The sequence below is a fragment of the Aulonocara stuartgranti genome (assembly GCF_965226115.1).
Source record: "Aulonocara stuartgranti genome assembly, chromosome: 3".
NCBI classification, from domain to species: Eukaryota; Metazoa; Chordata; class Actinopteri; order Cichliformes; family Cichlidae; genus Aulonocara; species Aulonocara stuartgranti.
The window spans coordinates 69,305,685-69,330,972 of NC_138941.1; the positions used below are offsets into that span (position 1 = coordinate 69,305,685).

Here is a 25,288-nt window from a genome sequence, read left to right on the forward strand (position 1 = left end):
GATTACTTTTTTAAGTAACTTGACCAACACTGGTGAGGAGCAGGATTTTAAATTGTGACTCTAACAGTTAGCCAATGAGGAGAAGCCAGTATAGGACAAAGCTGCTCTCTTCTCCCTACAGCTGCTCACTCCTCCCTGCAGTAAAGTCCCTGTCAGGACTCTACTGCAGCTAAAGTAAAAGAAAAAAAAAAAGACTAGGTAAAAAAACTTTTGCGAGATCCTAAGTTGGTTTTGCGAGATCTCGCAAAAGTTCATCTTAATTTTTTTTCCCTCCCATGTCCCTTGCGGGGCTCCGTACTTTTGGGAATGCAAACCAATCAAAAGAGTTCCATATCTCAAGAACTAAGTAATATTTTTAAGAATTGGATCCAAAGGGACCACGGATATTTTCTTCTCAGCCTACCCTCTAAAGAATTAACATTTAACTGTGTTAAACTATTGCTGTAAGCTAGGAAATGTATTCTCATTAACTGGGTTAAGGAAAAAACCTCCCTGTGACTTTTTTGGTACAGGGAATTGTTTAATGTTATTCCCCCCATGTGTGCATTTGCACAGGTATATAATGACTTTAATGTATTTCCTTTGGGTTTTTTTTTCTTTCTCTTTTATTTGTCTGCTTTGTTATTGTTTCATGCTTTTGCTGATAATGAATAACTTAAAATGAAAAAAAAAGAAACATTTATTTACAGAGACATAAAAATAGTGTTTATAATGTTACAGTGGATACACATGAATTGAGCAAAACAACTCAAACACCAAGAAGCTGTTTAAAGAAGGCCACTGAGTTAAGAGTACACAAGTCGAGCAGGATGGAGCAGTTCAGTGATGTAGGTGGAGGCTTCACACAGTCAGGCCATAAAAATAAGAACCATGATTTGAACTGAACCTGAAACAGTGCAGAACCTCTAACAGTGGAGAGATGTTTGCAATTAAAGCTTTGGTCAGACCAGAGATCAGAGCATCAGTTCATCACACTGCTGGAGTGATTAATGCCACACTGTTGTTCTTTCATATGCTAATGTGATGTACTCATGCTCATATGTTAGTGTTACCGACCATATAGTTCTGTATGAACCACACATTCACACACAGCATACACGGAGAAATAAGAAATACCCGTTAATGTCTTTGAACTGTGGGAGGAAGTCAGAGACCCAGAATCCACTTCAGCAGCTGTGGAGTCAGACATGTATGACCTCTGTTCTTCATGTGCTCCATGTTTTATTTTACTAATTCACTGCAGGAGTTTCTGTGGGCAGCAGGACGAATGTGCTGTGAACACACACATCACAGTCACGGCTGAATCAAGGTGCCCTTTGACCTCTGATGCTACTGTCTCATTAAAAACACACACACAAAGATGATGTTCACAGTGTCAAATTTTCCTAAAATCACAGTGTTCCTTAATTTGAGCCAAACTGGTGGATCTGAAACTGAACAGATACGATTAAAACTGTCCCAAAACAGCATCAGTGTACAAAAATAAGTATCACCTGTTCAACAGTATAAAATATTTAAATATTTTCATTTTTGAGTATTAAAACATCTTAATATGTGTTATAGGTCAGTTTAGGAAAGGTTTCAGCCTAACAAAGTAGATCAGGGTGTTTTTAGTGGTGTCAAAGGTCAAAGCAGTTTAAATCTGACCTGAACAGTGTGTCAGGTTAAAGAAAAGTTGAAGAGGTTGTAAAACGTTTCAATGCAGGATCAGAGAGACTATACCTGAGACTATAACAGTTTGTAAATCTTGATAAGTTTGACGTCTACAGTTGTCTGAAGGATGGATGTTCAGGAAAGTTCTAATTCATCTTCAAATCATCTAAGTCACTGTTTGGTGGTGTTGTGGAAAGAGGCTGTCCAACCTCTGGATCATTAACAGTTGTAGAATGGAGACTAGTGGTGTAGTGGAGACTTAGATTTCAGCTTTCGACACTGCTTGCGACGTTTTCTCCTCTGTTTTATCCAGTGGTTTTGTATTTTTTTTAAGGTCAGAAAAAGAAGAAGAAGAAGAAGAAGAACAATTCCTAGACAAACTATTAGATCAACCATTTGTGCCTCATATCCTCCTAGTGTACCTGCAGGTGAGAAACAGATGTGAGGTTTCAGGTAGGTGATGAGTGAAGAACAGAACAGAATCCATTTCCTCTTCCAGTTCAGGAGATTAGGTTTAAAAAAATTAACAATATGTATAATTACTGTATTTATATATATGGATTTTACTGTGCATTTAATTATAAAACAAGAAACACAGGATCTGACCAAGACTGGAGTCTCCATCTTGTTTTTGCCATAAAAAATTAAAATGTATAAAAATGAAAAAAAAAAAAAAATACAACTTAACAGGTCTGACAGCTCCTTCAGGGTCAGAGGTCATGTTGGGTTCATGTTCTATGTAATTTGACCTGTTTGACTGCAGATCTGTGAGACCTGAAGCTCAGTAAAGCGCCCCTCCGACAGCCAAACTGTTCTCTGATTAAATTTGTGAATGACATGACACTGACTAGTGAGCTGAAAGGAGCTCACACACAGCTAGGGAACTTGAGCGCAGAGGTTTACACACAGTTTTTTTTTTTTAAATTTTGCTGTGTAACTTGTGTAAATCTTTTTCACACACACACACACAAACACACACACACACACACACACACACACACACACACACGTTCAGCTATCTTAGTGAGGACCTTCATTGACATAATGCTCTCCCTGGCCCCTTACCCTAAACCTAACCATAACCTAATTGTAACCCTGACACTAAAACAAAAACAAAAAAAAACTACACATAAAATAATCACATCGTGACACCTCTGCCTTTCAAAATGGAGGGACAGTAACTGCGTGTAAAACCTGCAGACAGTCAGATTAACAGTATTTTGTCTGCCATTCTGCAATTCATCTCATGTAAACAATAACGTGGCGCACAGCGTTACGTGAAAATAGCCACATACCTTTGACTTTGCGTGACGAACTCTGTATTCCTCGTCCACACGTAAACGCAAAAAAGGAGTTTTAAAAAATCTCAGTTTTCAGTGATTCGAAACGCCGTTTATGTGTGGACGAAACAGCTGCGTTTTCAAAAATATCCATGTAGGTGCGGACGTAGCGTAAAAGAGTTAGTAGTTTTTTTTTCTTACTACCTGCAGATTACTTGCATTTGCTTAATTGTTTACTAAATGTGGTTAGAGGATGTGTTAGTGCGTACGTGTCCGCGCGCGCGGGGGGGCGAAAATCACTGTTTGAATTCTAAAGCAGAGTACCACATTTGATTTTGTTATCTTCTGTGTGTTCATCTGATCCAACTTTCAGATTAAACCTGAGTGTAAATGTGATCAGATGAAGTGTGAGGTTGTGAGAAAGTGTCTGACTGCATTCATAGATGTGTCCTTTCAGCTGCTCGCTCTGATCCAACCTTTGGTCTCTAAGAAGAGGCTTCAGGGAGACGTTTGCTACGTTGGACTGTAGGACCATCAGAAATGTGTGCAGTAACAAAACAGGCAGCACTGAAAGCAGCTCTAAGTGTTTGTGTTGTTCAATGATTTGTGCACAACAACAACAATGGGACCTCTCTCTCATCCATCAGTCACCATGTGGACATTTTTCTGACACACTTTGAAGCTGATGGACGTTTTGTGTCTGCACTAAGTACGTTTTCAGCAGCTATGGCAGCGGCAGGATTCACTTTCACAGACTCACAACCACCAGCTCCACCCCTCCCCTCCCCCTCCAGCTGTAGGCTTTAACATTGAGTTTCCCCACACATGTTTACAGACGAGTTAGAGAGCAAGAGAAGAAGAGACTGATTCATAAATGTCTTTGTTTCTGCTCTAACCAAACAATGCTGCTCTACAACTCTAGACTATCAGCCACAAAGACAACAGCTGGAGAAACATCTGTCTACCTCTGACATCCACCAGCTCATCCATACAACAAACAAACATCAACAACCAGGAAGCAGCTTCACCTCTGATCACACACACACTCAACTCTACTCACTCACCTGGAGGATCAACAATAAGGTAGATGCTGCTGATGACCTTCCATGAGCGAGTTTCACTCATGAAGACACGACACTTGTATGTTCCAGTGTCATCAGTCGTCACATTCCTCAGAATCAAAGACACGTCTCCATCCTTCATCTGTCTGTACTGCAGATCCACCCGGTTCTTAAAAGATGGATGCTGGTTGGTTGAATCAAGACGCCCATGTTGGTACAAAAGCACATATTCTGGCATAAGGTCTCTGCTCCACTTTAAAACTCTGATGTTGTTGTTTGCAGCTCGACATGTCAGAGTGACCTCAGCTCCAGGCTCAGACTTGAGGATTTTTGGATCTGAAAGAGGAAACAACACAGAGCAGAGAGGTTAAAGGTCAAAGTACAATTATGATCAGAATGATTGACTTTAAATATTTTGTTTATTTCCTTTGACATTTGAGTTTTTAGTCATGTTGGATTTAATGAACCTCTGAACATCCAGCAGGTCACCAGTGACCCACTGAGGGGGAATTTTAGCCTCATGCTAAACATGCAAAGTGTCAGAAACTACAAGATGACTTCCTCTCTGTAGTCTTCCTCGTCTCTCTTTGAGATGAGTGTGACTATTGTGGTGTCATCAGCAAACTTGATGATGAGATTGTTGTTGTGGGTTAAACTGCAGTTGTGGATGTAGAGAGAATACAGGAGGGGGCTCAGCACACAGCCCTGTGTGGAGCCGGTGCTCAGTGCGGGAGTGGGGTGGAGATGAGGGCCGAGTCTTACAGTCTGGTTTGTGAGAAAGTCCAAGGCGCATGTGAGAGGAGGGAGACCAACAGTTACCAGTTTGGTGATGAGGATGTCCGGGATGATTGTGTTGAAGGCTAAGCTGTAGTCCATAAATAGCATTCGGACGTAGCTTTGCTGCTGTTTTAGGTGACTCGGCACAGAGCAATACGCTGTGGCGATGGCGTCTTCTGTGGATCTGTTTTTGCGGTATGCCGACTGGTAGGGGTTCGAATTCTGGGGGAAGGTAATCCTTGATGTGCTGAAGGATTAGTCTCTCAAATCATTTCATGATTACCGGTGTGAGGGCCACAGGGCGGTAATCGTTCAGGCTGGAGATGGGAGACTTCTTCGGCACTGGGATGATTGTGGCTGATTCAAGCGCTTTGAGTGCTCAGACAGAGTAGAAAAGCGTTATATAAGAACCAGTCCATTTACCATTTACCATGATTTTAGACAGGATGAGATGGCTGTCTGATCCAGTGAGATGTTGAAGAGTCTGGTGAAGATGAGGGTGTACTGGTGGGCACATGCTCTTAGCACCTTGGCTGGTATTCCGTCTGGACCGGCCGCCTTCCTGGGTTCACTGCTAGGAGCACATCTGACATCGTGTTCCGTTACAGTGAATGGAGCGGTGCAGGAGCCATGTGAGGATGAGGATGGGAGCAGGGCTGAAGCACATAAGTGCTGCTGTTGTGTTGTTTGACAGCGGGGGAAGAAGCTGTTTATTTCCTCTGCTAGTTGCACACTCAGGTTTTCTGCTTTCACAGTGCAACCTCTGTGGTTTGTGACGTCTTGTATGCCCTGCCAAACCTCTTGTGTGTTGTTGCTGGACAGGTGGGACTGTATGCTTCCTTTATGGTCTGACTTGGTTTTTTTAATTCCCCTTTTCAGGTCAGCTCGAGCAGCCCTGTACAGAGCTCTGTCACCTGACCTGAAGGTGGCATCACAGGCTCTGAGGAGTGAGTGGACCTCACTGGTCATCCAGGGTTTTTGGTGTGGGAAAACCTGAATGCTTTTGTCCACAGTCACATTCACAATACAGAACTTGATAGAGTCCAATACTGATCCTGTGAAAGTTTCTAGGTCCTCGTGCTCAAATATGCCCCAGTCTGTCTGTGTGAAGCAGTCCTGCAGTTTGGTGAGCGCATTTTCAGGCCAGGTTGTAACAGTCTTTGTGGTGGGCCTGGCACTGTGTCTGAGGGGGGTGTAGGCTGGGGAGAGCAGGAGAGAGAGGTGGTCGGACTGACCGAGGTGGGGGAGGGGTATGGCTCTATATGCATGCTTGATGTTGGAGTAAACATGATCTAGAGTGTTTTCTCCTCTGGTGGGACATTTGACATGCTGATAGAACTTTGGGAGTACAGTCTTCATGTCAGCCTTATTGACGTCACCTACAATTATGTGAACACTGTCCGGGTGGGCCCACTGGTGTTCATTAATGTTGTTCAGCTGGATAGAGAGTGCCTTGTTTACGTTGGCATCGGGTGGAATGTACACAGCCGTGACGATCACTACTGTTAGCTCTCTCAGTAGATAAAAAGGCCAGCATCTTACTGACATGTACTCAAGGTTCGGGGAGCAGTGACTTTTTACAATTGTCCCGTTGTTGCACCAGCTTTCATATACCTAAATACAGAGACCCCCCCCTCCTCTGCTCTTATCGGAGTCTTTTGTCCTGTCCCAGCGGAACAGAGTGCGGCCTGCTAGCTGAACACTTGCATCAGGTATTCCCGGGTGAAGCCAGGTTTCTGTGATGATTCAAGCACAGCAGTCACGAACTTCTTAATTAAAAAACTAGTTTAAGGTGTCCCGCATATGTGATATATATTTTTCCCTATATGAAGTCATTCTTTTTTGAACAAAAGTCAAAACAGAGCCTATTAATCTTTCTTTTCTTTTCATTAATCCACCCCCCCCCCCCCCCCCAAATCACACATGCATACTACCATTTAAGGCTAAGCCTCGGGTGTATCAAACGTCTGCCTCCGCCTCTGTCGCACACCACTATTAGACGCCACATAGGTGAGGGTTTGACATTATAATTACTAAAAAGAATAAGGTCAATGGGAGCATGATCAGTTACTGCAATATTACCAGTGGAGGACCCGACAATTTGACTCACCTGAGAGTGAGACACCAGAAAGTAGCCTATCCTGGAGTAGGTAGAGTGATGATGGGAAAAGAAAGTATAGTCTCTTTCTTGAGGATGGAGAAGTCTCCATATATCCACCACGCTTAGTTCCTCTGAGACAGCGTCCACGCCAATACTTACATGGTCCTTACTTGGTCTAGGTCGGGAGGATTTATCCAAAAACACATCCCTGATCTTGTTAAAATCCCCCCCCCCCAATTACAATATTTGCATTTCCAATATTCCGCACTGTGCTACACACTATGTGAAAAAATCGTGGTTGAGGAGAATTGGGGGCATATATGTTGACCAACATCACTTTCTGCCCCTGTAGACATGCATCTAAGACCACTCATCTACCCTCCTGATCGGCATAATGCTTGAGTACCTGAAAATCAAAATTTCTTCTCATCAATATGACTACCCAACTTTTCCTACTGAAAAATGCACTAAGGTATACTTGGGCCACTCAGTCTTTTTTAAACTTTAATGAATCCACCTCATCAGGGGTCTCTTGAATTAAAGCTATGTCTGCCTTTTTCTGTTTCTAATATGTGAGGACTTTCTTCTTTTTAATAGCATTATGACAACCCGCTATAATCCATGACACTATTTTACATAACTTCATTAAGCCACATGAGCCAAATTATTTTAAAGAGTCTTCCAAAAGAAATTCCAGTTGATCCATACGGCTATCCTTAAGGCCAGTAAGATGAAACATCACAGTGGTCAGTAACAATAAGTCTGTACAAAACAATGCAACATGAAAACAAACAACATCACTAGGGATGGGTATTGATAAGATTTTCACGATTCCGATTCCATTTTCGATTCTGTTTAACGATTCGATTCTTTATCGATTCTCTTATCAATTCTTTTTTTAACACTAAGGTTGATTACCTTAGAACTTTGTTTTATATCTTCTCTTTGAACAAGATAGAAATTTAGGAGTAACATGGCCTTACAAACCCAACAGTGTGATCTTAAGAGATCCACAGCCTACGGCTCTTCAATGGGGTGTCACAGGGTCCCCGGGAAAAAAAATTGTAAATGTAAAATAATAAAATAAATATTCTTCTGTAGCAATAACAAAGTATAACCTAAATTATTCTGTAGCAATTACACAAGAATATCCAGTAATGTCCCTGCCTACAATTAAACTCATTCACTTACCGAAAATCGGGGCATCTGCTGTGACAAATAGGTGCAAGCCTTTTGCCACAAACTTAGTCACTGCTCGGTGACATTTGTCTATCCTGGCCTGAAAGGAGACGCTACCGGTAGACTGCAGCGAGAACTGCCAGCATCTGAGCCAGACTCTGTCTCTCTCATCATGGTCACCTAAATGCACAGTAATGGCAGGTTTTGTAATAACGCAGATCGTGCTAACATAATATGCACTGTTAGTTGATTATTTACCTGCCGCATTAACGGGAGAGGACGTGCAAGCGTTACCGCTGCTGCTGGGTTGAGATTCGCGAGTCCGGAGCGGAATTAAAAACACGACATTCATTTAAGGTCATCACGTGTTTTGTGAGCAAATGCTTTTGCATATTCGCAGTGTTTCCTCCCTTAAATGAAATATCTACTTTGCAAGTATTGCAAGTTGCCCTGTTGTCATCCGTTCTCGTAAAGCATAACCAAACTTTTGAGCGTTTGAGCCGCCATGTTTCCTGCCAGGTAAATGACGCTCTGCAACGTGGTGACGACATTCGGGGCGACTGGAATCAATAAGGGAATCGTTTGCAAAAATGGCAAACAATTCCAAGTAATTGAAACAGTGGGAACCGGTTCTCAACAAGAATCGGGTTTCGATACCCATCCCTAAACATCACAAAACCAAACGCGAAAGAACCAGAAATCCATTGGTCTGTAGCATTCAATACAGACTAGAGATGGACGGATCCGATATTACGTATCGGTATCGGTCCGATACTGACGTAAATTACTGGATAGGATATCGGAGAGAAATAAAAAATGTAATCCGATCCATTAAATATCAAAAAAGCACCTCACAAAACTTGCGACACGGCGTAACTTGGCTCATAACCGTAGCACGTTGGAGCAGTGTGCTCACATGATAGAGCGGCTGTGTGTACTTGTAGCCTCGCTACCAAACCGGCATTTCATCTCCGAGGAAGTGATCCCATAGAGAAGTAAAGCAAGTGTGTAAGTTCATCTCTGAATGTTTGTAAAGCATTCCCACATTAAGCTTAACAACCGATATATGGAGCGACTGCCTCTTCTCTCCCCCTCTCTCTCCTGCTGCTACTTCAATCATGAAACTGCTTAATGATCAGCTGATCGGCGTTTCTGTCGCGAGTCTCTCTTGTTTGTTTATCGCCCACTTTGCACCAGAAAGAGGAAACCAGCGGCTGAACAACAGCAGCACGTTTAAGCTTGATAAGCTGTTGTTAGAATTCATTTAATATTACTTTCTACACCACGATCTTTTCCTACGTAGCTGACGGCTGGTAACTGTGCAGGGGCGGATCTAGCAAAGTTTAGCCAGGGGGGCCGATAGGGCATTAACTGGGAAAAGGGGGCACAAAGACATACTTTTCTTTCTTATTCTCATTTAAAATGTGTAGCTTTTAATAAATAATTATCTGAATCTTACACCCAAAGTTTTAATCTGATGTAAAATATATAGAAGTCCATTACTGTATATAGTAACTGTTAAGTCTAATATACCCTAGTAAGCTATAGTACTTTTTCCTTTGGGAAGATACCGTCTGTGCAGTCTGCAGTTCTGTTGAAGAAAGATGTTGAATCTATTTAATTATTCTTGAAAAATAATTTATTTCTGTGCATTTTTTTTCCACACTGCATCAAATTAAAGTTGATTACATCGATTAAGTATCATGAAGTGGAGCGTGAGGGATGGTTCCCTATTTTTTTTTTGCTGGGAGTTTGCAACCTTATTAGTTGGGCTGCTTAATATTTCTGCTAAGCACTCTTTAAAATACCAGAATAGGGAGGATGGAGTAGGTTTAACTTTATTAGATTGATCAGTATTGCTGAACTATGAAATATTTTGGGTGCAGTGTATTTTTTACATACAGGTATAACAGAATAGCTTTAGTGTTGTTGTTTAGTTAAACTTGAGTATGAACTTATACAAAATGCAGAAATATATTAAAAAACTGTTTTATTGATTAAAAAACACACTATATCGGATTCATATCGGTATCGGCAGATATCCAAATTTATGATATCGGTATCGGACCTAAAAAAGTGGTATCGTGCCATCTCTAATACAGACCAACCCCCGCATTTTTTCTTCCTCCATTTTTCTTGTACCTCCTGCACATGGTCCTGGAAAAAATTGACTCTCATGGCTTTCCAGATGATCTGCTTCTTTTTTCTTGCAGCCACAAGCACAGACATTTTGACTTTATCCCCCAGAAAGTGAACAATGATGCGTCTCATCTTGAATCCGCAGCTAGCATCAGAGGTGCTGGCCCCACCCAATGAACTCTGTCTATTTTGTACCACTCTCCCGTCTCAATGTCCAGAACCCTCGGAGAGCAGATTCTTCACACAATCCTCAAGATTAGGACCTTCCGTCTTTGACACCTGAGATTTTGATGTTCTGGCGTCGGGAAAATCCCTCGAGCACCGTTACTTTTTCTTGTAACTGCTGGTTCTGTATTCTCAAATTCTTTCCTCGCAAGGTAGCTAGGGGGTTGCGCATGAAATAATGACTCTTCTGACTCATTCCCCAGAATTTGCCAGGGCCAGAACAACAATGAATCAAACTAAAGGCTGTAACTTAGTTTTTAATGAGGTTTAGGGGGAAGGCATGGACAGCTCTGACTTAAGCTACCATCTTGGGTGGGCATACCACGCTGGTTTCTAACAGCTGAATGGGACAAACACATCACTGTTATCACAAAAGAAGGTAGATCAGACCTGTTATTTTTCTAGGGTTCTACCAAACAATATAAAATGCCATAGGGAAACTTTTGTTGTGATTTTGGGCTATCTGAATACTGTATAACTGATATTAATTGACACAGTTAGAGCAGACATTTCTGTTCTATTGTCAATAATGATCCAACACCTAGGTTGTTATACATGTTGTGAGTGTGTTTGTATTTTCAGTGACTAACAGAGAATCTGAGTTAAACCTGAGTCTAAATGTGATCAGATGAAGTGTGAGGTTGTGAGAAAGTCTCTGACTGCATTCATAGATGTGTCCTTTCAGCTGCTCGCTCTGATCCAACCTTTGGTCTCTAAGAAGAGGCTTCAGGGAGACGTTTGCTACATTGGACTGTAGGACCATCGGAAATGTGTGCAGTAACAAAACAGGCAGCACTGAAAGCAGCTCTAAGTGTTTGTGTTGTTCAATGATTTGTGCACAACAACAACAATGGGACCTCTCTCATCCATCAGTCACCATGTGGACATTTTTCTGACACACTTTGAAGCTGATGGACGTTTTGTGTCTGCACTAAGTACGTTTTCAGCAGCTATGGCACCGGCAGGATTCACTTTCACAGACTCACAACCACCAGCTTCACGCCCCCCCCCCCAGCTGCACAGGCCGATGGGGCGGTGTGGCAGCAATTTTTCACACCAGCCTATTAATTAATGAAAGACCAAGACAGACTTTTAATTCATTTGAAAGCCTGATGCTTAGCCTCGTCCACCCCAGCTGTGAAACTCAGAAACCAGTCTTACTTGTTATCATCTATCGTCCACCTGGGCCTTACACAGAGTTTCTCTCTGATTTCTCAGACTTTTTATCTGATTTAGTTCTGAGCTCAGATAAAATAATTATTGTGGGTGATTTTAACATCCATGTAGATGCTAAAAATGACAGCCTCAACATGGCATTTAATCTGTTATTAGACTCAATTGGTTTCTCTCAAAATGTAAAAGAACCCACCCACCACTTTAATCACACTCTAGATCTTGTTTTAACATCTGGGATAGAAACTGAACATTTAACAGTGTTTCCTGAAAACCCTGTCCTGTCTGATCATTTCCTGATAACATTTACATTTACAATAATTGATTACACAGCAGTGGAGAGTAGACTTTATCAAAGTAGATGCCTTTCTGAAAGGTTAAGAATATAATCCACCCACTGTTATCATCTTCAATGCCCTGTACCAACATAGAGCAGAGCAGCTATCTGAACGCTACTCCAACTGAGGTCGATTATCTTGTTAATAATTTTACCTCCTCACTACGTACGACTCTGGATACTGTAGCTCCTGTGAAAACTAAGGCCTCAAATCAGAAGTACCTGACTCCATGGTATAATTCTCAAACACTAAAGCAGATGACTCGTAAGCTGGAGAGGAAATGGCGTGTCACAAATCTAGAGGATCATCATTTAGCCTGGAGAGATAGTTTGCTGCTTTATAAGAAAGCCCTCCGCAAAGCCAGAACATCTTACTATTCATCACTGATTGAAGAAAATAAGAACAACCCCAGGTTTCTCTTCAGCACTGTAGCCAGGCTGACAAACGGTCAGAGCTCTTTTGAGCCAACCATCCCTTTAACGTTAACTAGTAATGACTTCATGAACTTCTTCACAAATAAAATTTTAATCATTAGAGAAAAAATTACCAATAATCATCCCACAGATGTAATATTATCTACAGCTACTCTTAGTACCATCGATGTTAAGTTAGACTCTTTTTCTCCAATTGTTCTTCTGAGTTAACTTCAATAATTACTTCCTCCAAACCATCAACGTGTTTTTTAGACCCCATTCCTACAAAACTGCTCAAAGAAGTCCTGCCATTAATTAATTCTTCGATCTTAAATATGATCAACCTATCTCTAATAATCGGCTATGTACCACAGGCCTTCAAGCTGGCTGTAGTTAAACCTTTACTCAAAAAGCATCTCTAGACCCAGCAGTCTTAGCTAATTATAGGCCAATCTCCAACCTTCCTTTCATATCAAAAATCCTTGAAAGAGTAGTTGTCAAACAGCTAACAGATCATCTGCAGAGGAATGGTTTATTTGAAGAGTTTCAGTCAGGTTTCAGAGCTCAGCACAGCACAGAAACAGCTTTAGTGAAGGTTACAAATGATCTTCTTATGGCCTCTGACAGTGGACTCATCTCTGTGCTTGTCCTGCTAGACCTCAGTGCAGCGTTCGATACTGTCGACCATAATATCCTATTAGAGCGTTTAGAACATGCTGTAGGTATTACAGGTACTGCGCTGCAGTGGTTTGTATCATATCTATCTAATAGACTCCAACTTGTACATGTAAATGGAGAGTCCTCTTCACACACTGAGGTTAATTATGGTGTTCCACAGGGTTCAGTGCTAGGACCAATTCTGTTTACATTATACATGCTTCCCTTAGGCAGCATCATTAGAAGACATAGCATACATTTACACTGCTATGCTGATGACACCCAGCTCTATCTGTCCATGAAGCCAGATAACACACACCAATTAGTTAAACTGCAGGAATGTCTTAAAGACATAAAGACCTGGATGGCCGCTAACTTTCTGCTTCTTAATTCAGATAAAACTGAGGTTACTGTACTCGGCCCTGAAAATCTTAGAAATATGGTATCTAACCAGATTCTTACTCTGGATGGCATTACCTTGTCATCAAGTAATGCTGTGAGGAACCGTGGAGTAATTTTTGACCAGGACATGTCCTTCAACGCCCATATTAAACAAATATGTAAGACTGCTTTCTTCCATTTGCGCAACATCTCTAAAATTAGAAATATCCTGTCTCAGAGTGACGCTGAAAAACTAGTTCATGCATTTATTACTTCCAGGCTGGACGACTGTAATTCATTATTATCAGGATGTCCAAAAAACTCGCTGAAAAGTCTTCAGCTAATCCAAAATGCTGCAGCAAGAGTCCTGACAGGGACTAGAAAGAGAGAGCAAATTTCTCCTGTTTTGGCTTCCCTTCATTGGCTTCCTGTTAAATCCAGAATTGAATTCAAAATCCTGCTCCTCACATACAAGGTCTTAAATAATCAGGCCCCATCTTATCTCAATGACCTTGTAGTACCATATCACCCTATTAGAGCACTTCGCTCTCGCTCTGCAGGCCTACTTGTTGCTCCTAGAGTATTTAAAAGTAGAATGGGAGGCAGAGCCTTCAGTGTTCAGGCCCCTCTTCTGTGGAACCAGCTTCCAGTTTGGATTCAGGAGACAGACACTATCTCTACTTTTAAGATTAGGCTTAAAACTTTCCTTTTTGCTAAAGCATATAGTTAGGGCTGGACCAGGTGACCCTGAATCCTCCCTTAGTTATGCTGCAATAGACGTAGTCCTCCGGGGGATTCCCATGATGCATTGAGTTTTTCCTTTCCAGTCACCTTTCTCACTCACTATGTATTAATAGACCTCTCTGCATTGAATCATATCTGTTATTAACCTCTGTCTCTCTTCCACAGCATGTCTTTTATCCTGTTTTTCTTCTCTCACCTCAACCGGTCGCAGCAGATGGCCGCCCCTCCCTGAGCCTGGTTCTGCCGGAGGTTTCTTCCTGTTAAAAGGGAGTTTTTCTTTCCCACTGTCGCCAAAGTGCTTGCTCATAGGGGGTCATATGATTGTTGGGTTTTCCTCTGTATCTACTGTACAATATAAAGCTTTTTACATAAGCAATACAATATAAGGACTTTTGTTGTGATTTGGCGCTATATAAATAAATTGAATTGAATTGAACTGAATTGAGTTTCCCCACACATATTTACAAACGAGTTAGAGAGCAAGAGAAGAAGAGACTGATTCATAAATGTCTTTGTTTCTGCTCTAACCAAACAATGCTGCTCTACAACTCTAGACTACCAGCCACAAAGACAACAGCTGGAGAAACATCTGTCTACCTCTGACATCCACCAGCTCATCCATACAACAAACAAACATCAACAACCAGGAAGCAGCTTCCCCTCTGATCACACACACACTCAACTCTACTCACTCACCTGGAGGAAGAACTCTCAGGTAGATGATGCTGATGACCTTCCATGAGCGTGTTTCTTCCATGAAGACAGCACAAACATATCTTCCAGCGTCTTTAATTGTCACATCCTTCAGAATCAAAGACACGTTTCCATCCTTCATCTGTCTGTCCTGCAGATCCACCCGATTCTTAAAAGATGGATGCTGGTTGTCTCGATCGAAGCTACCATCTCGGTAAAAAAGCACATGTTTATCTCCCAGGTCAGCTCTGTTCCAGTCTACAACTCTGATCTTGTTGTTGTTTGGAGCTCTACATGTCAGAGTGACGTCCTGTCCAGACTCAGCTGTGATGGTTTTCTGGTCTGAAAGAGGAAACAACACAGAGCAGAGAGGTTAAAGGTCAAAGTACAATTACGATCAGAATGATTGACTTTAAATATTTTGTTTATTTTCTTTTGACATTTGAGTTTTTAGGCATGTTGGATTTAATGAACCTCTGAACATCCAGCAGGTCACCAGTGACCCACTGAGGGGGAATTTTAGCCTCATGCTAAACATGCAAAGTGTCAGAAACTACAAGATGTTAGCTTCCACAGAACAACAACATGTGCTGATAATAAGTGAACATAATGTGTGAGAAAGCAGCCTCTCATTATAAGACACTGTGAGTCTCTGCATGCTGCCTTTATGGAGCTACAGCTGTTTGTATACACTGAACAAGAAGCTTTGTAGCTGCATCCTGACTCCTGACACTACAACACATCATGAATACAACAGCTGGAGAAACATCTGTCTACGTCTGACATCCACCAGGTCATTCATACAATAAACAAACATCAACAACCAGGAAGCAGCTTCACCTCTGATCCCACACACACTCAACTCTACTCACTCACCTGGAGGAACAACAACAGTCAGATAAATGATGCTGATAGATTTCCATGAGCGTGTTTCTTCCATGTAGACACCACACTCGTATTTTCCAGTGTCATCAATCGTCACATCCTTCAGTATCAAAGACACGTCTCCATCCTTCATCTGTCTGTCCTGCAGATCCACCCGGTTCTTAAAAGATGGATGCTGGTTGGATGGATCAATCTGACCATCCTGGGACAAAAGCACAAATCCTGGCTTCTCAGTTCTTCTCCATACTACACGTCTGATCTTGTTGGTTGGAGCTCGACATGTCAGAGTGACGTCCTGTCCAGATCTAGTTTTGATAAATTTCTGGTCTGAAAGAGGAAACAACACAGAGCAAAGAGGTTAAAGGTCAAAGTGCAATTATGATCAGAATGATTGACTTTAAATATTTTGTTTATTTCCTTTGACATTTGAGTTTTTAGTCATGTTGGATTTAATGAACCTCTGAACATCCAGCAGGTCACCAGTGACCCACTGAGGGGGAATTTTAGCCTCATGCTAAACATGCAAAGTGTCAGAAACTACAAGATGTTTGATTCCTCGTCTGTGGACTCCATGTCTATATATTTTGTTTATTAACATTCAGTGGTTTTGTTATTTTTTTTAAAAAAAAATACCCAGTGTTTAAGTGTTTTCTGTGCCTCCTTTGTCTTATGTCTAGTGTGATTGGTTCTATGTTCATGTTTCCTGGTTTTGCCTACTCCCTGTCTTGTCATGTTATTGTTTATTTATTTAAGCTGTGCCCAAATTCAAGAGCTGCATCCTTTAAAGACTGTGAAAACCAGAAACGAGCGGCTGTGAAATTGGATGGCCAAGCCTACAACATGCTAGTTCTTTTGCCTAAAAACTACGACATACGGAGCTAAAGTTGTGTTCAACAGAAATAGAGAAAATCTTTATTTCATATCATTGATAAACTTCTACTGGAGAAAATTGTGTTGTTTCATTTACATGTGATGTATCTGGCTGAACATTACAGCCATGCACCGTCCCTTTTGCAAAGTTTAGCTAGTAAACTAGTTTTCTAGTGTAGTTCTTGAAACAAGACTCATTTCATTTGATGGTACAAATTTAACAGGATTTACCTTATTGATATTTTACTGTATATGCACCATTAAAAAAATTCTCAGTGGTTAAATTTAATTCCTAGGACCTGGCGCCCACATATATGGACATCACATTTTCGGTTGTCTAGAACAAAATACTAAATTTAGCTCTACAAGGGCCTGATATCCAGTTATGAGGATGTTATACTGTCACTGTTCTATCGAAATTTAAAACAAATGTCCTCATATGTGGATCTCATTTTTGACAAAAAATAAAAAAGGTAAATGGTCTGTATTTGTATAGCGCTTTACTAGTCCCTAAGGACCCCAAAGCGCTTTACACATTCAGTCATCCACCCATTCACACACACATTCACACACTGGTGATGGCAAGCTACATTGTAGCCACAGCCGCCCTGGGGCGCACTGACAGAGGCGAGGCTGCCGGACACTGGCGCCACCGGGCCCTCTGACCACCCTTTTTTTACAAAAATCAGGTAAAAAATGAAAATCTGGTAATTCTTCATTTTTACATTCAACAGGTCTCAATCAGCCCAAAGAGCAACGAGAAATTAAAAATGCATGCCATGAAAGAGTTCGGGTCTTAGGAGGTTAAATCAGTTGTCTCAAATATTTCATATCATTTATACCCCCGCAGCTGTCTAACAGACACATATCAATATCCACTGTCCGAAAGCTTTAGTTATATTTAATGGCAATGTCCCAAAATTAAACTAAAAAGATTTGATCCTTGTATATTTCAGTTAAAATGGAAGACAAACCAATGCAGTAAGTATTTTTTCATTGGAGAGAGAACTGTACAATGTAAGTCACTTAAGATGTTGAAGATATCAGAGCATAAAACTGGCTGTTTAGGTAAGAGAGCTGATACAGAAACATGACATCCTTATAAAATACTGACACACTTTATGAATGTACAACTTTTCACAGCTCTTTGAACTTTTTTATTTAATAAGCTCCATTATGTTCTCTTTTCCATCTCTCTGCTCCTGCTGGCTCCCCCCCCCCTCCTCTTTCTCAAACACTGCTGAATCTGTCCTGGTGTATCATAAGGGGTGGAGAGCCTCTGTCCTTGTCACGGTTTGCCGGGGGCAAGCCGTGTGGAGTTGTAGAAAAGGACCCAAAAGGCGGCAGCTCTGGTGCAGGTGAATATTTATTTACCACGGTGGGTACAAAACAGCACTGGTGGAAAAACAAGAAACCGGAAACCTAAACTGGGTAAGCTAATAACACAAACCAGAAACGAGGATGCAGGGAGGTCCGGGGAAATACATACGGAGAGACGCAGGGAGACCGAGGGGAAACTACACGGACGAACCAGCAACTACCATAACAGAAGACACAACTTAAATACACTCAGAGAACACAGGGAGATTACACACAGGTGGGGAACACAGGTGACACTGATAAACATAACGAGACAGGGCAGGAGTGAACACAACATTACGCATACTGACGAGAGACTGTCAAAGTAAAACAGGAAGTACACAGAGGTTCAGACAGGAGGAGAGAGAGCACGGGGAGAGCACAGACATAACAGGCTGGGGGAAACATGGAATAAACACAAAGAGAGACGAGAGCTCATAAATACACAGAGGGGCACAAGGGGGTAAGAGTCACAAAGGGAAAACACTTAGGGAACACCACAACAGGACACCTCAGAAAACATGGCCTAAATAAGGAGCGAAAATACAAGGAACCAAGAATACTGGGCCAACATGGCCCAGGACCATGACAGTCCTGTCACCTCTCACCTTCGCAGTGTCTCCCGACTCTGGACACTTGCAGAAGGAAAGCACCCATGGCAGTTAACAAAAGAAGCAGCAGAAGTTTATCAAATATCTGTTAACTTGCAAAATGAAAACACAGTTTTCTATCACGTGGACACACTTTATGTAAAATAGAATAGAATAGAATAAAATAATCCTTTAATTGCCCCACAAGGGGAAATTTGGTTGTATCAGCAGCAAAAAACACACACACATATACAAAAAGAATAGAAAGAATAGAACAGAAAAGACATTTTTTACATATAATAATTTTTTAAGTGGCAATATCACTAACATCATGTAACTTAGCCGAAGGTTAGCTAAATGTAACTTTTAAGAGTTTTCATTATGCTAATATTTGTTCCACTGGATATTTTTATTTAGACAAAAAAACAGTACTTACTTTTAAAAGTTTATTTCTGGACTGCTGCACTTCGACCATCCACCACTTTTTTTTTTTAAATTCTTCAAGCTTTGATTCACAATGAATCTTGGGATATGGTGGGCCACAAAGGATAGACCCAACCCATCCTTTAAATCTGGGGAAAAGGAGGATGCATTTGTTGGCCACATTTGGAGGAGTCTACAAATTTGGACAGCCTTCGTCGCCTTGCTGTGATGTAATTGGTCTACAAATCCGGCCTCCGAAGGATGCAGCCTCTGAATTTGGACACAGCTACAGTGTGTGTTCTCTTGTGTTCGTCACTGGTCTGTCCGTATTACCTTCGCGTATCATCCCGTGTTCCACTATGTGTTTCCCTGCATGTCATCCTGAGTTTAGGTTTCAGATTAATTTGTTAGATTTTCCCCAGTTTAGGTTATTTCTTAGTTTCTGTCCTTGCCATCCCTGTTTCAGTCTGTATTTCGACCACAAGTAAATAAAGCTTACTAATCGCATCTAAGCCAGTGCAGCTCCGAGAAGATATCATGTATTCTGTGGAGAAACAAATCAACCTGTGGCTGAATCATTCAGGGAGGGAGTTTAACTGCGCTGTAGAGACCCGGCTACAGCGACCAGTTTCCGGTCTCTCCTGGCTTCTAAGTTCACTGCACCCACTGGCTCAGGATTTTCTTCTCAGTGAATTGCACCCTCACCCCCCGACTGCAACCACTTATCAGCCTGGCCCGCCGGAAGCTTTGCAGCTCAGTCAGCTGGACGCGATGTTGCCTGGGCCGTTGGAGCCACCTCTAAGTAGGAAGCAGCGGCTGCCCCATAGCCGGATGCCGGCTTTTTCAAACATTGGGGCTGTTAATTCTGGGGCTGTGTTTTGTTTGGCAAATGAGGATAATGGTGGTTTCCCTGCTTCCCCTGTGACTGTTGTCACTAAGACTGCCTTTTCTGAGCCTACATTGAGTTTCAAGGACTGTGTTCAGTCTGCTCCCTTCGAGCCTGGAGCGCAACCCATACCTCAGCCATTAGCGCAGCCTGCAGCTCTGTACCTTGGTCAGTTTGCCACTCAGTAACCTGCTTAGTTTGCAGCTCTGCCAGCAGCTCAGCTGTTAGCTCAACCACCTATTCAAACACCACTTTCACCCGCTCATCCTAAGCAGGGAGCACGTCTTACACAGACTTTAGCAGTTTCTCGAAAGCTGGCCTTTTTGGATGCTGTCACTCTGTCCAGGGCCTCCCCAGAGGCTGGGTCTCATCCCTCAGCTGGCTATGGACCCCTGGAGACTAAGATGCAGGCACAACCTGTGTCACCTGGGAACTCTGCCGGGCTATCTCAGCAATCAGTCTCTGCTAAGAGCTTGGGCAAGTTAACCAAGCCACCTCCATTCTCTGCTGGAAGCTCAGATGAACTCTTTCAACCAGCTTAAGACTGCACCTTGCTGTCGCTGCCTGAGCAGAGCCAATGCCCTGCACAGCTCCAGCCAGCTTCGTCTCTGCCAGAGGTTTCTGTGCCTGCTGGTTCTGCTTTGTCTCTGCCAAAGATTTCTGCCCCTGCTGCTTCCGTTTTGTCCAGCTGTCCGTTTCCACTGGAGGTCCCGAGGGGTCGCTTCAGCCATCCATCTCCGGTGGAGGTCCCAAGGGGCCAATTCAGCCGTCTTCAGTTCCTGCTGAAGGATCCGAGGGGTCGCTTCAGCCAGCCGTCTCGGTTGGGGGGGTTTGAGGAGTCCATCTAGCCTGCAGCATCCACATTGTCACCTGCAGCACCACCACCTGCTCCATTGCCTGTGGTTGCCATACTGTCGCCTGGTCCTGCCTTGTTTGGTCCTGCAGCTGCCACGCTGCTGTCATGTCCTCGTCCAGCACAGCCTGCTCGTCCACGCCCAGCACACTGTTGCTGGCCACTCTCCAGGCCATTGGCTAACGATGTTGGCGGCCTTCTGAACTATTTCGCCGCCTTCTACTTGGCCAACCTCCTGATCTGCTCCGTCGCCGCCACTGGCTTCGCTGTCTGCCACCTGAACTGCTTGGTCTCTGTCGCTAGCCTCCGGGTCGGCGACCTGAACTGTTTTGGACTCTGTTTCTCCCTAAGCTCCAGTCTCTTTTGTAGACATTTTGTTTTGGACTCAAAATTTGAAACATTTAATGAACCAAAAAATATTTAACTCCTTTCAAACATTTAGTTCACCTTAATACTTCAATATTCACAATGTTCAATTCCATTCCCTTAAGTCTCCATAAGTGTATCAGTTGAGTGCACTTAATATGTGTCAGGAAGCGCTGTGTGGCAGGTAGGAGTTGGACCCAAAATGCAGGCACTCGGACTCGAGGGATGAACTCAAAATACTCAGCTTTATTTGCTGGCAGGGGAAAACTAAACTAAACTGGAAAATCACAACCTAAACTCACAGGGAGACCCACACAACATGAGGGACGACGCGACACTGACTCAGAGAAACACAGGGTTTAAATACACTGGGAAGTAACGCTAATGACCCAGGATCCTGACAATATGCACCATTTGGTAAGTATTTCAACGTTATTGATTGTGTTTAGTTCACAGTTCTTCCCTCTGATGCATCCCTTTAGTTCACAAACACTTCTTATAATGACATGTTGGAGATGTTAGCTCTTTATACAGTAAAGTTACAGTGGGATACAAATAATATCAGGATGATCCTGCTATGATTTGTTCCCCCTGGTCAAATCACAAAGAAACAGTGTCCCGCAGTTGTTTATGTTTTTAAACCCATTTCGCACTAAGAGATGTTTTTTTTTAGTTTATGTAAAATGTAGTTTGTTGTTGTTCTGATTTACGTTCTGAAAATGGTTTTATTTGTGTATGTTCAATGTGTTAGACTTGTACATAGTTAACCATATATGATCAAATAATGTTGAATCCTGGATATGGATTTGTAAGCAATGAAATTTGAAATAAGGGTGTAGGAACAAGAAAAGTGTAAACTTCATCCTACTCCTTTTCGAGCACACGCATTCTGTAGACATAGATATATACATGAAGACTTGATGATTTTAAAGTTTTTGTTTTGTTTTTTTTGTTTGTTTTTTCTGCTGTTATTTCAATTATATTTGCATGTTCGAAATACAATTCTATCTATCTATCTATCTATCTATCTATCTCTCAACTTATTCTTAATATTGCACACTTGAAGTTAATAATTTGTGCTAACAGTCATCTTAAGTAAGCTTTACTTAGTTTTTTGGAGGCAATTTGCACAGTTTTTTTTGAGTTCTGGGAACTAATTAGATTTCACACTCTACTCACTCACCTGGAGGATCAACAATCATGGTGATGCTGCTGATGGGCGTCCAGAAGATTTCTCCTTCCATGAGCACAATGCACAAGTATCTTCCAGCGTCTTTAATCGTCACATCCTTCAGAATCAAAGAAACATCTCCATCCTTCATCTGTCTGTCCTGCAGATCCACCCGGTTCTTAAAAGATGGATGCTGGCTGTCTCGATCGCAGCTACCATCTCGGTAAAAAAGCACATGTTTATCTCCCAGGTCATCTCTGTTCCAGTCTACAACTCTGATCTTGTTGTTGTTTGGAGCTCTACATGTCAGAGTGACCTCATCTCCAGACTCAGCTGTGATGATTGTCTGGTCTGAAAGAGGAAACAACACAGAGCAGAGAGGTTACAGGTCAAAGTACAATTATGATCAGAATGATTGACTTTAAATATTTTGTTTATTTCCTTTGACATTTGAGTTTTTAGTCATGTTGGATTTAATGAACCTCTGAACATCCAGCAGGTCACCAGTGACCCACTGAGGGGGAATTTTAGCCTCATGCTAAACATGCAAAGTGTCAGAAACTACAAGATGTTAGCTTCCACAGAACAACAACATGTGCTGATAATAAGTGAACATAATGTGTGAGAGAAAGCAGCCTCTCATTATAAGACACTGTGAGTCTCTGCATGCTGCCTTTATGGAGCTACAGCTGTTTGTATACACTGAACAAAAAGCTTTGTAGCTGCATACTGACTCCTGACACTACAACACATCATGAATACAACAGCTGGAGAAACATCTGTCTACCTCTGACATCCACCAGGTCATTCATACAATAAACAAACATCAACAACCAGGAAGCAGCTTCACCTCTGATCACACACACACTCAACTCTACTCACTCACCTGGAGGATCAACAACTCTCAGGTGGACGATGCTGATGAGCTTCATATGTTTTCCGTGGACAACATGACACTCGTATGTTCCAGCGTCATTAACCGTCACGTCCTTCAGAATCAAAGATGCGTCTCCATCCTTCATCTGTTTGTCCTGCAGATCCACCCGGTTCTTAAAAGATGGATGCTGGTTGTCTGGAAAAAACTGATCATACTGGTACAAAAATACATCTTTTTCTCCCAGGTCAGCTCTACTCCACTCTACAACTCTGATCTTGTTGTTTGGAGCTAAACATGTCAGAGTGACGTCCTGTCCAGACTCAGCTGTGATGATCTTTGGGTCTGAAAGAGTAAACAACACAGAGCAGAGAGGTTAAAGGTCAAAGTACAATTATGATCAGAATGATTGACTTTAAATATTTTGTTTATTTCCTTTGACATTTGAGTTTTTAGTCATGTTGGATTTAATGAACCTCTGAACATCCAGCAGGTCACCAGTGACCCACTGAGGGGGAATTTTAGCCTCATGCTAAACATGCAAAGTGTCAGAAACTACAAGATGTTAGCTTCCACAGAACAACAACATGTGCTGATAATAAGTGAACATAATGTGTGAGAGAAAGCAGCCTCTCATTATAAGACACTGTGAGTCTCTGCATGCTGCCTTTATGGAGCTACAGCTGTTTGTATACACTGAACAGGAAGCTTTGTAGCTGCATCCTGACTCCTGACACTACAACACATCACACTGACACACACATTACACTTCTTTGTCTCTGCCACAGCTGGATTAAGTGTCCACCCAGCCTCATGTCTCCTTCACACACACAGACAAACTGAATCCATATAAAGAACTCACAAGTAGTAAATATTATTCAAATATAAACCAGACCGATGCTCTTTATTCCTCGTTATCTAAGAGACAAAGTTAAATCTCACCTGCAGAGACGAACACGACAAACAGCAAAGTCCAGCAAATCGATGCAGTTACATCAGACATTTCCGTGTTCCCGAGTCCTGCTGATCTGACTCTTTGTTTTTTTTAATGTCTAAGTCTGAAATAGTTTCGGTTACTTGCTTAAAATTTCATTCCAAAAACTGAGATTAAATCAAAGGTTCAAATAAAAATTAAATTCACTGTCTAGTATAACAAGTCCGCCTTTCAGACGTTCGCGGAAACGCTACACTTCTGATTCAGCGTCTCTTAAAGCAGTCGCGTTGGTGTGTCGTTTAGCAGGTTGGACTGGTTGGACAAAAATAAGTGCGTCATAACTATAGCGGTGAAATCTAAAGCAGGTCTGAGTGTTTAACAGTTTAACCGTTCTTGAATGATCTCCACAGAACAACACAAACATACCGTATCTCATCATCAGCCAAATCACTTAAAATGTCACTGTATTAAAAATATATATTGTACTAGGAGGCAGCATTTAATGTTTCAGTCTATCGAATGGTTGTTATATTTAAGTAATCAGCACCACATATATGGGTTGGTCTGAAGGAGCTCTCTAGTAGCTTGCTATAAAGTTTATTAATAATTATTGTCTTGGGTAAACACACACAGAAAGACAGAGAGTTATACAGGAGTAGAGCCGGTTTTTCAGATTAACTGGTTAGGGTGAAACAGGAAAGTGTTAGGAGCTGATTTTGTTTTGCGAGAACAAGAAACAACCTCAAACAAAACTTCCTCTCCAGAATAATTTTCGTTGCTTGTGTTTTTTTCTTCTATTTTTTTCTTTTTTCTTTTTATCATGAGACGGCGTGTGCTGTTGCAGTTTTCTTTTTAAAATGAACGCAAGAGTGCAACATGGACTACAAATATGTAATGGACTAAATGTTGCTTTTAAGTTTAGTTTGGGACTTTATCAGATGTTCTTTTACCGGTGTGCCAGCTAATAGACTACGGAGCAAATTAACACACTGCCAGCATGGGTGGGATTTTTGGAGTGTGTCTCATTAGTTAAAAAGAAAAAAAGCAGTTAACCTGTCACACAGCTGTGCGGTCAGAAGGAGCCTGGAATGCACTCCTCCAGTCTAGCAGCTGCGGTCTGCACCGATTTGGTACTAATGTTATTTCTGATTTATGATGAACATTAAAGAACTGAACCTGTTAAACTACTTTATATTAAACTCTTATGATAACAAACATATTTCTTATCGTCATACAGTCCAGCCTACCATACGTCACTATACC

The 25,288-nt window shown here is 41.8% G+C and overlaps 1 protein-coding gene across 4 annotated transcripts; it reads right to left on the reverse strand.

The window, feature by feature from the left end:
• Nucleotides 1–661: 661 nt before the first annotated feature.
• Nucleotides 662–24,268, reverse strand: LOC309693621 (polymeric immunoglobulin receptor-like). Of its 4 annotated transcripts, XR_014272682.1 has the most exons (8): nt 24,034–24,268; nt 23,104–23,436; nt 22,230–22,568; nt 15,691–16,026; nt 14,818–15,156; nt 3,998–4,330; nt 1,723–2,075; nt 662–1,272 (listed from the first exon to the last, which is right to left on the reverse strand). XR_014272682.1 is itself a non-coding variant. In XM_082513032.1 (7 exons), the coding sequence occupies exons 1-7, from the start codon at nt 24,092–24,094 to the stop codon at nt 1,235–1,237; spliced, it is 1,779 nt and encodes a 592-aa protein (XP_082369158.1). In that variant the 5' UTR covers nt 24,095–24,268; the 3' UTR covers nt 662–1,234. The 4 variants fall into 4 exon arrangements, 3 of the variants coding, with proteins under 3 accessions (XP_082369158.1, XP_082369157.1, XP_082369159.1); XM_082513032.1 differs by lacking the exon at nt 1,723–2,075; XM_082513031.1 differs by having other exon boundaries at nt 662–2,075.
• Between the last annotated feature and the right edge of the window lie 1,020 nt (nt 24,269–25,288).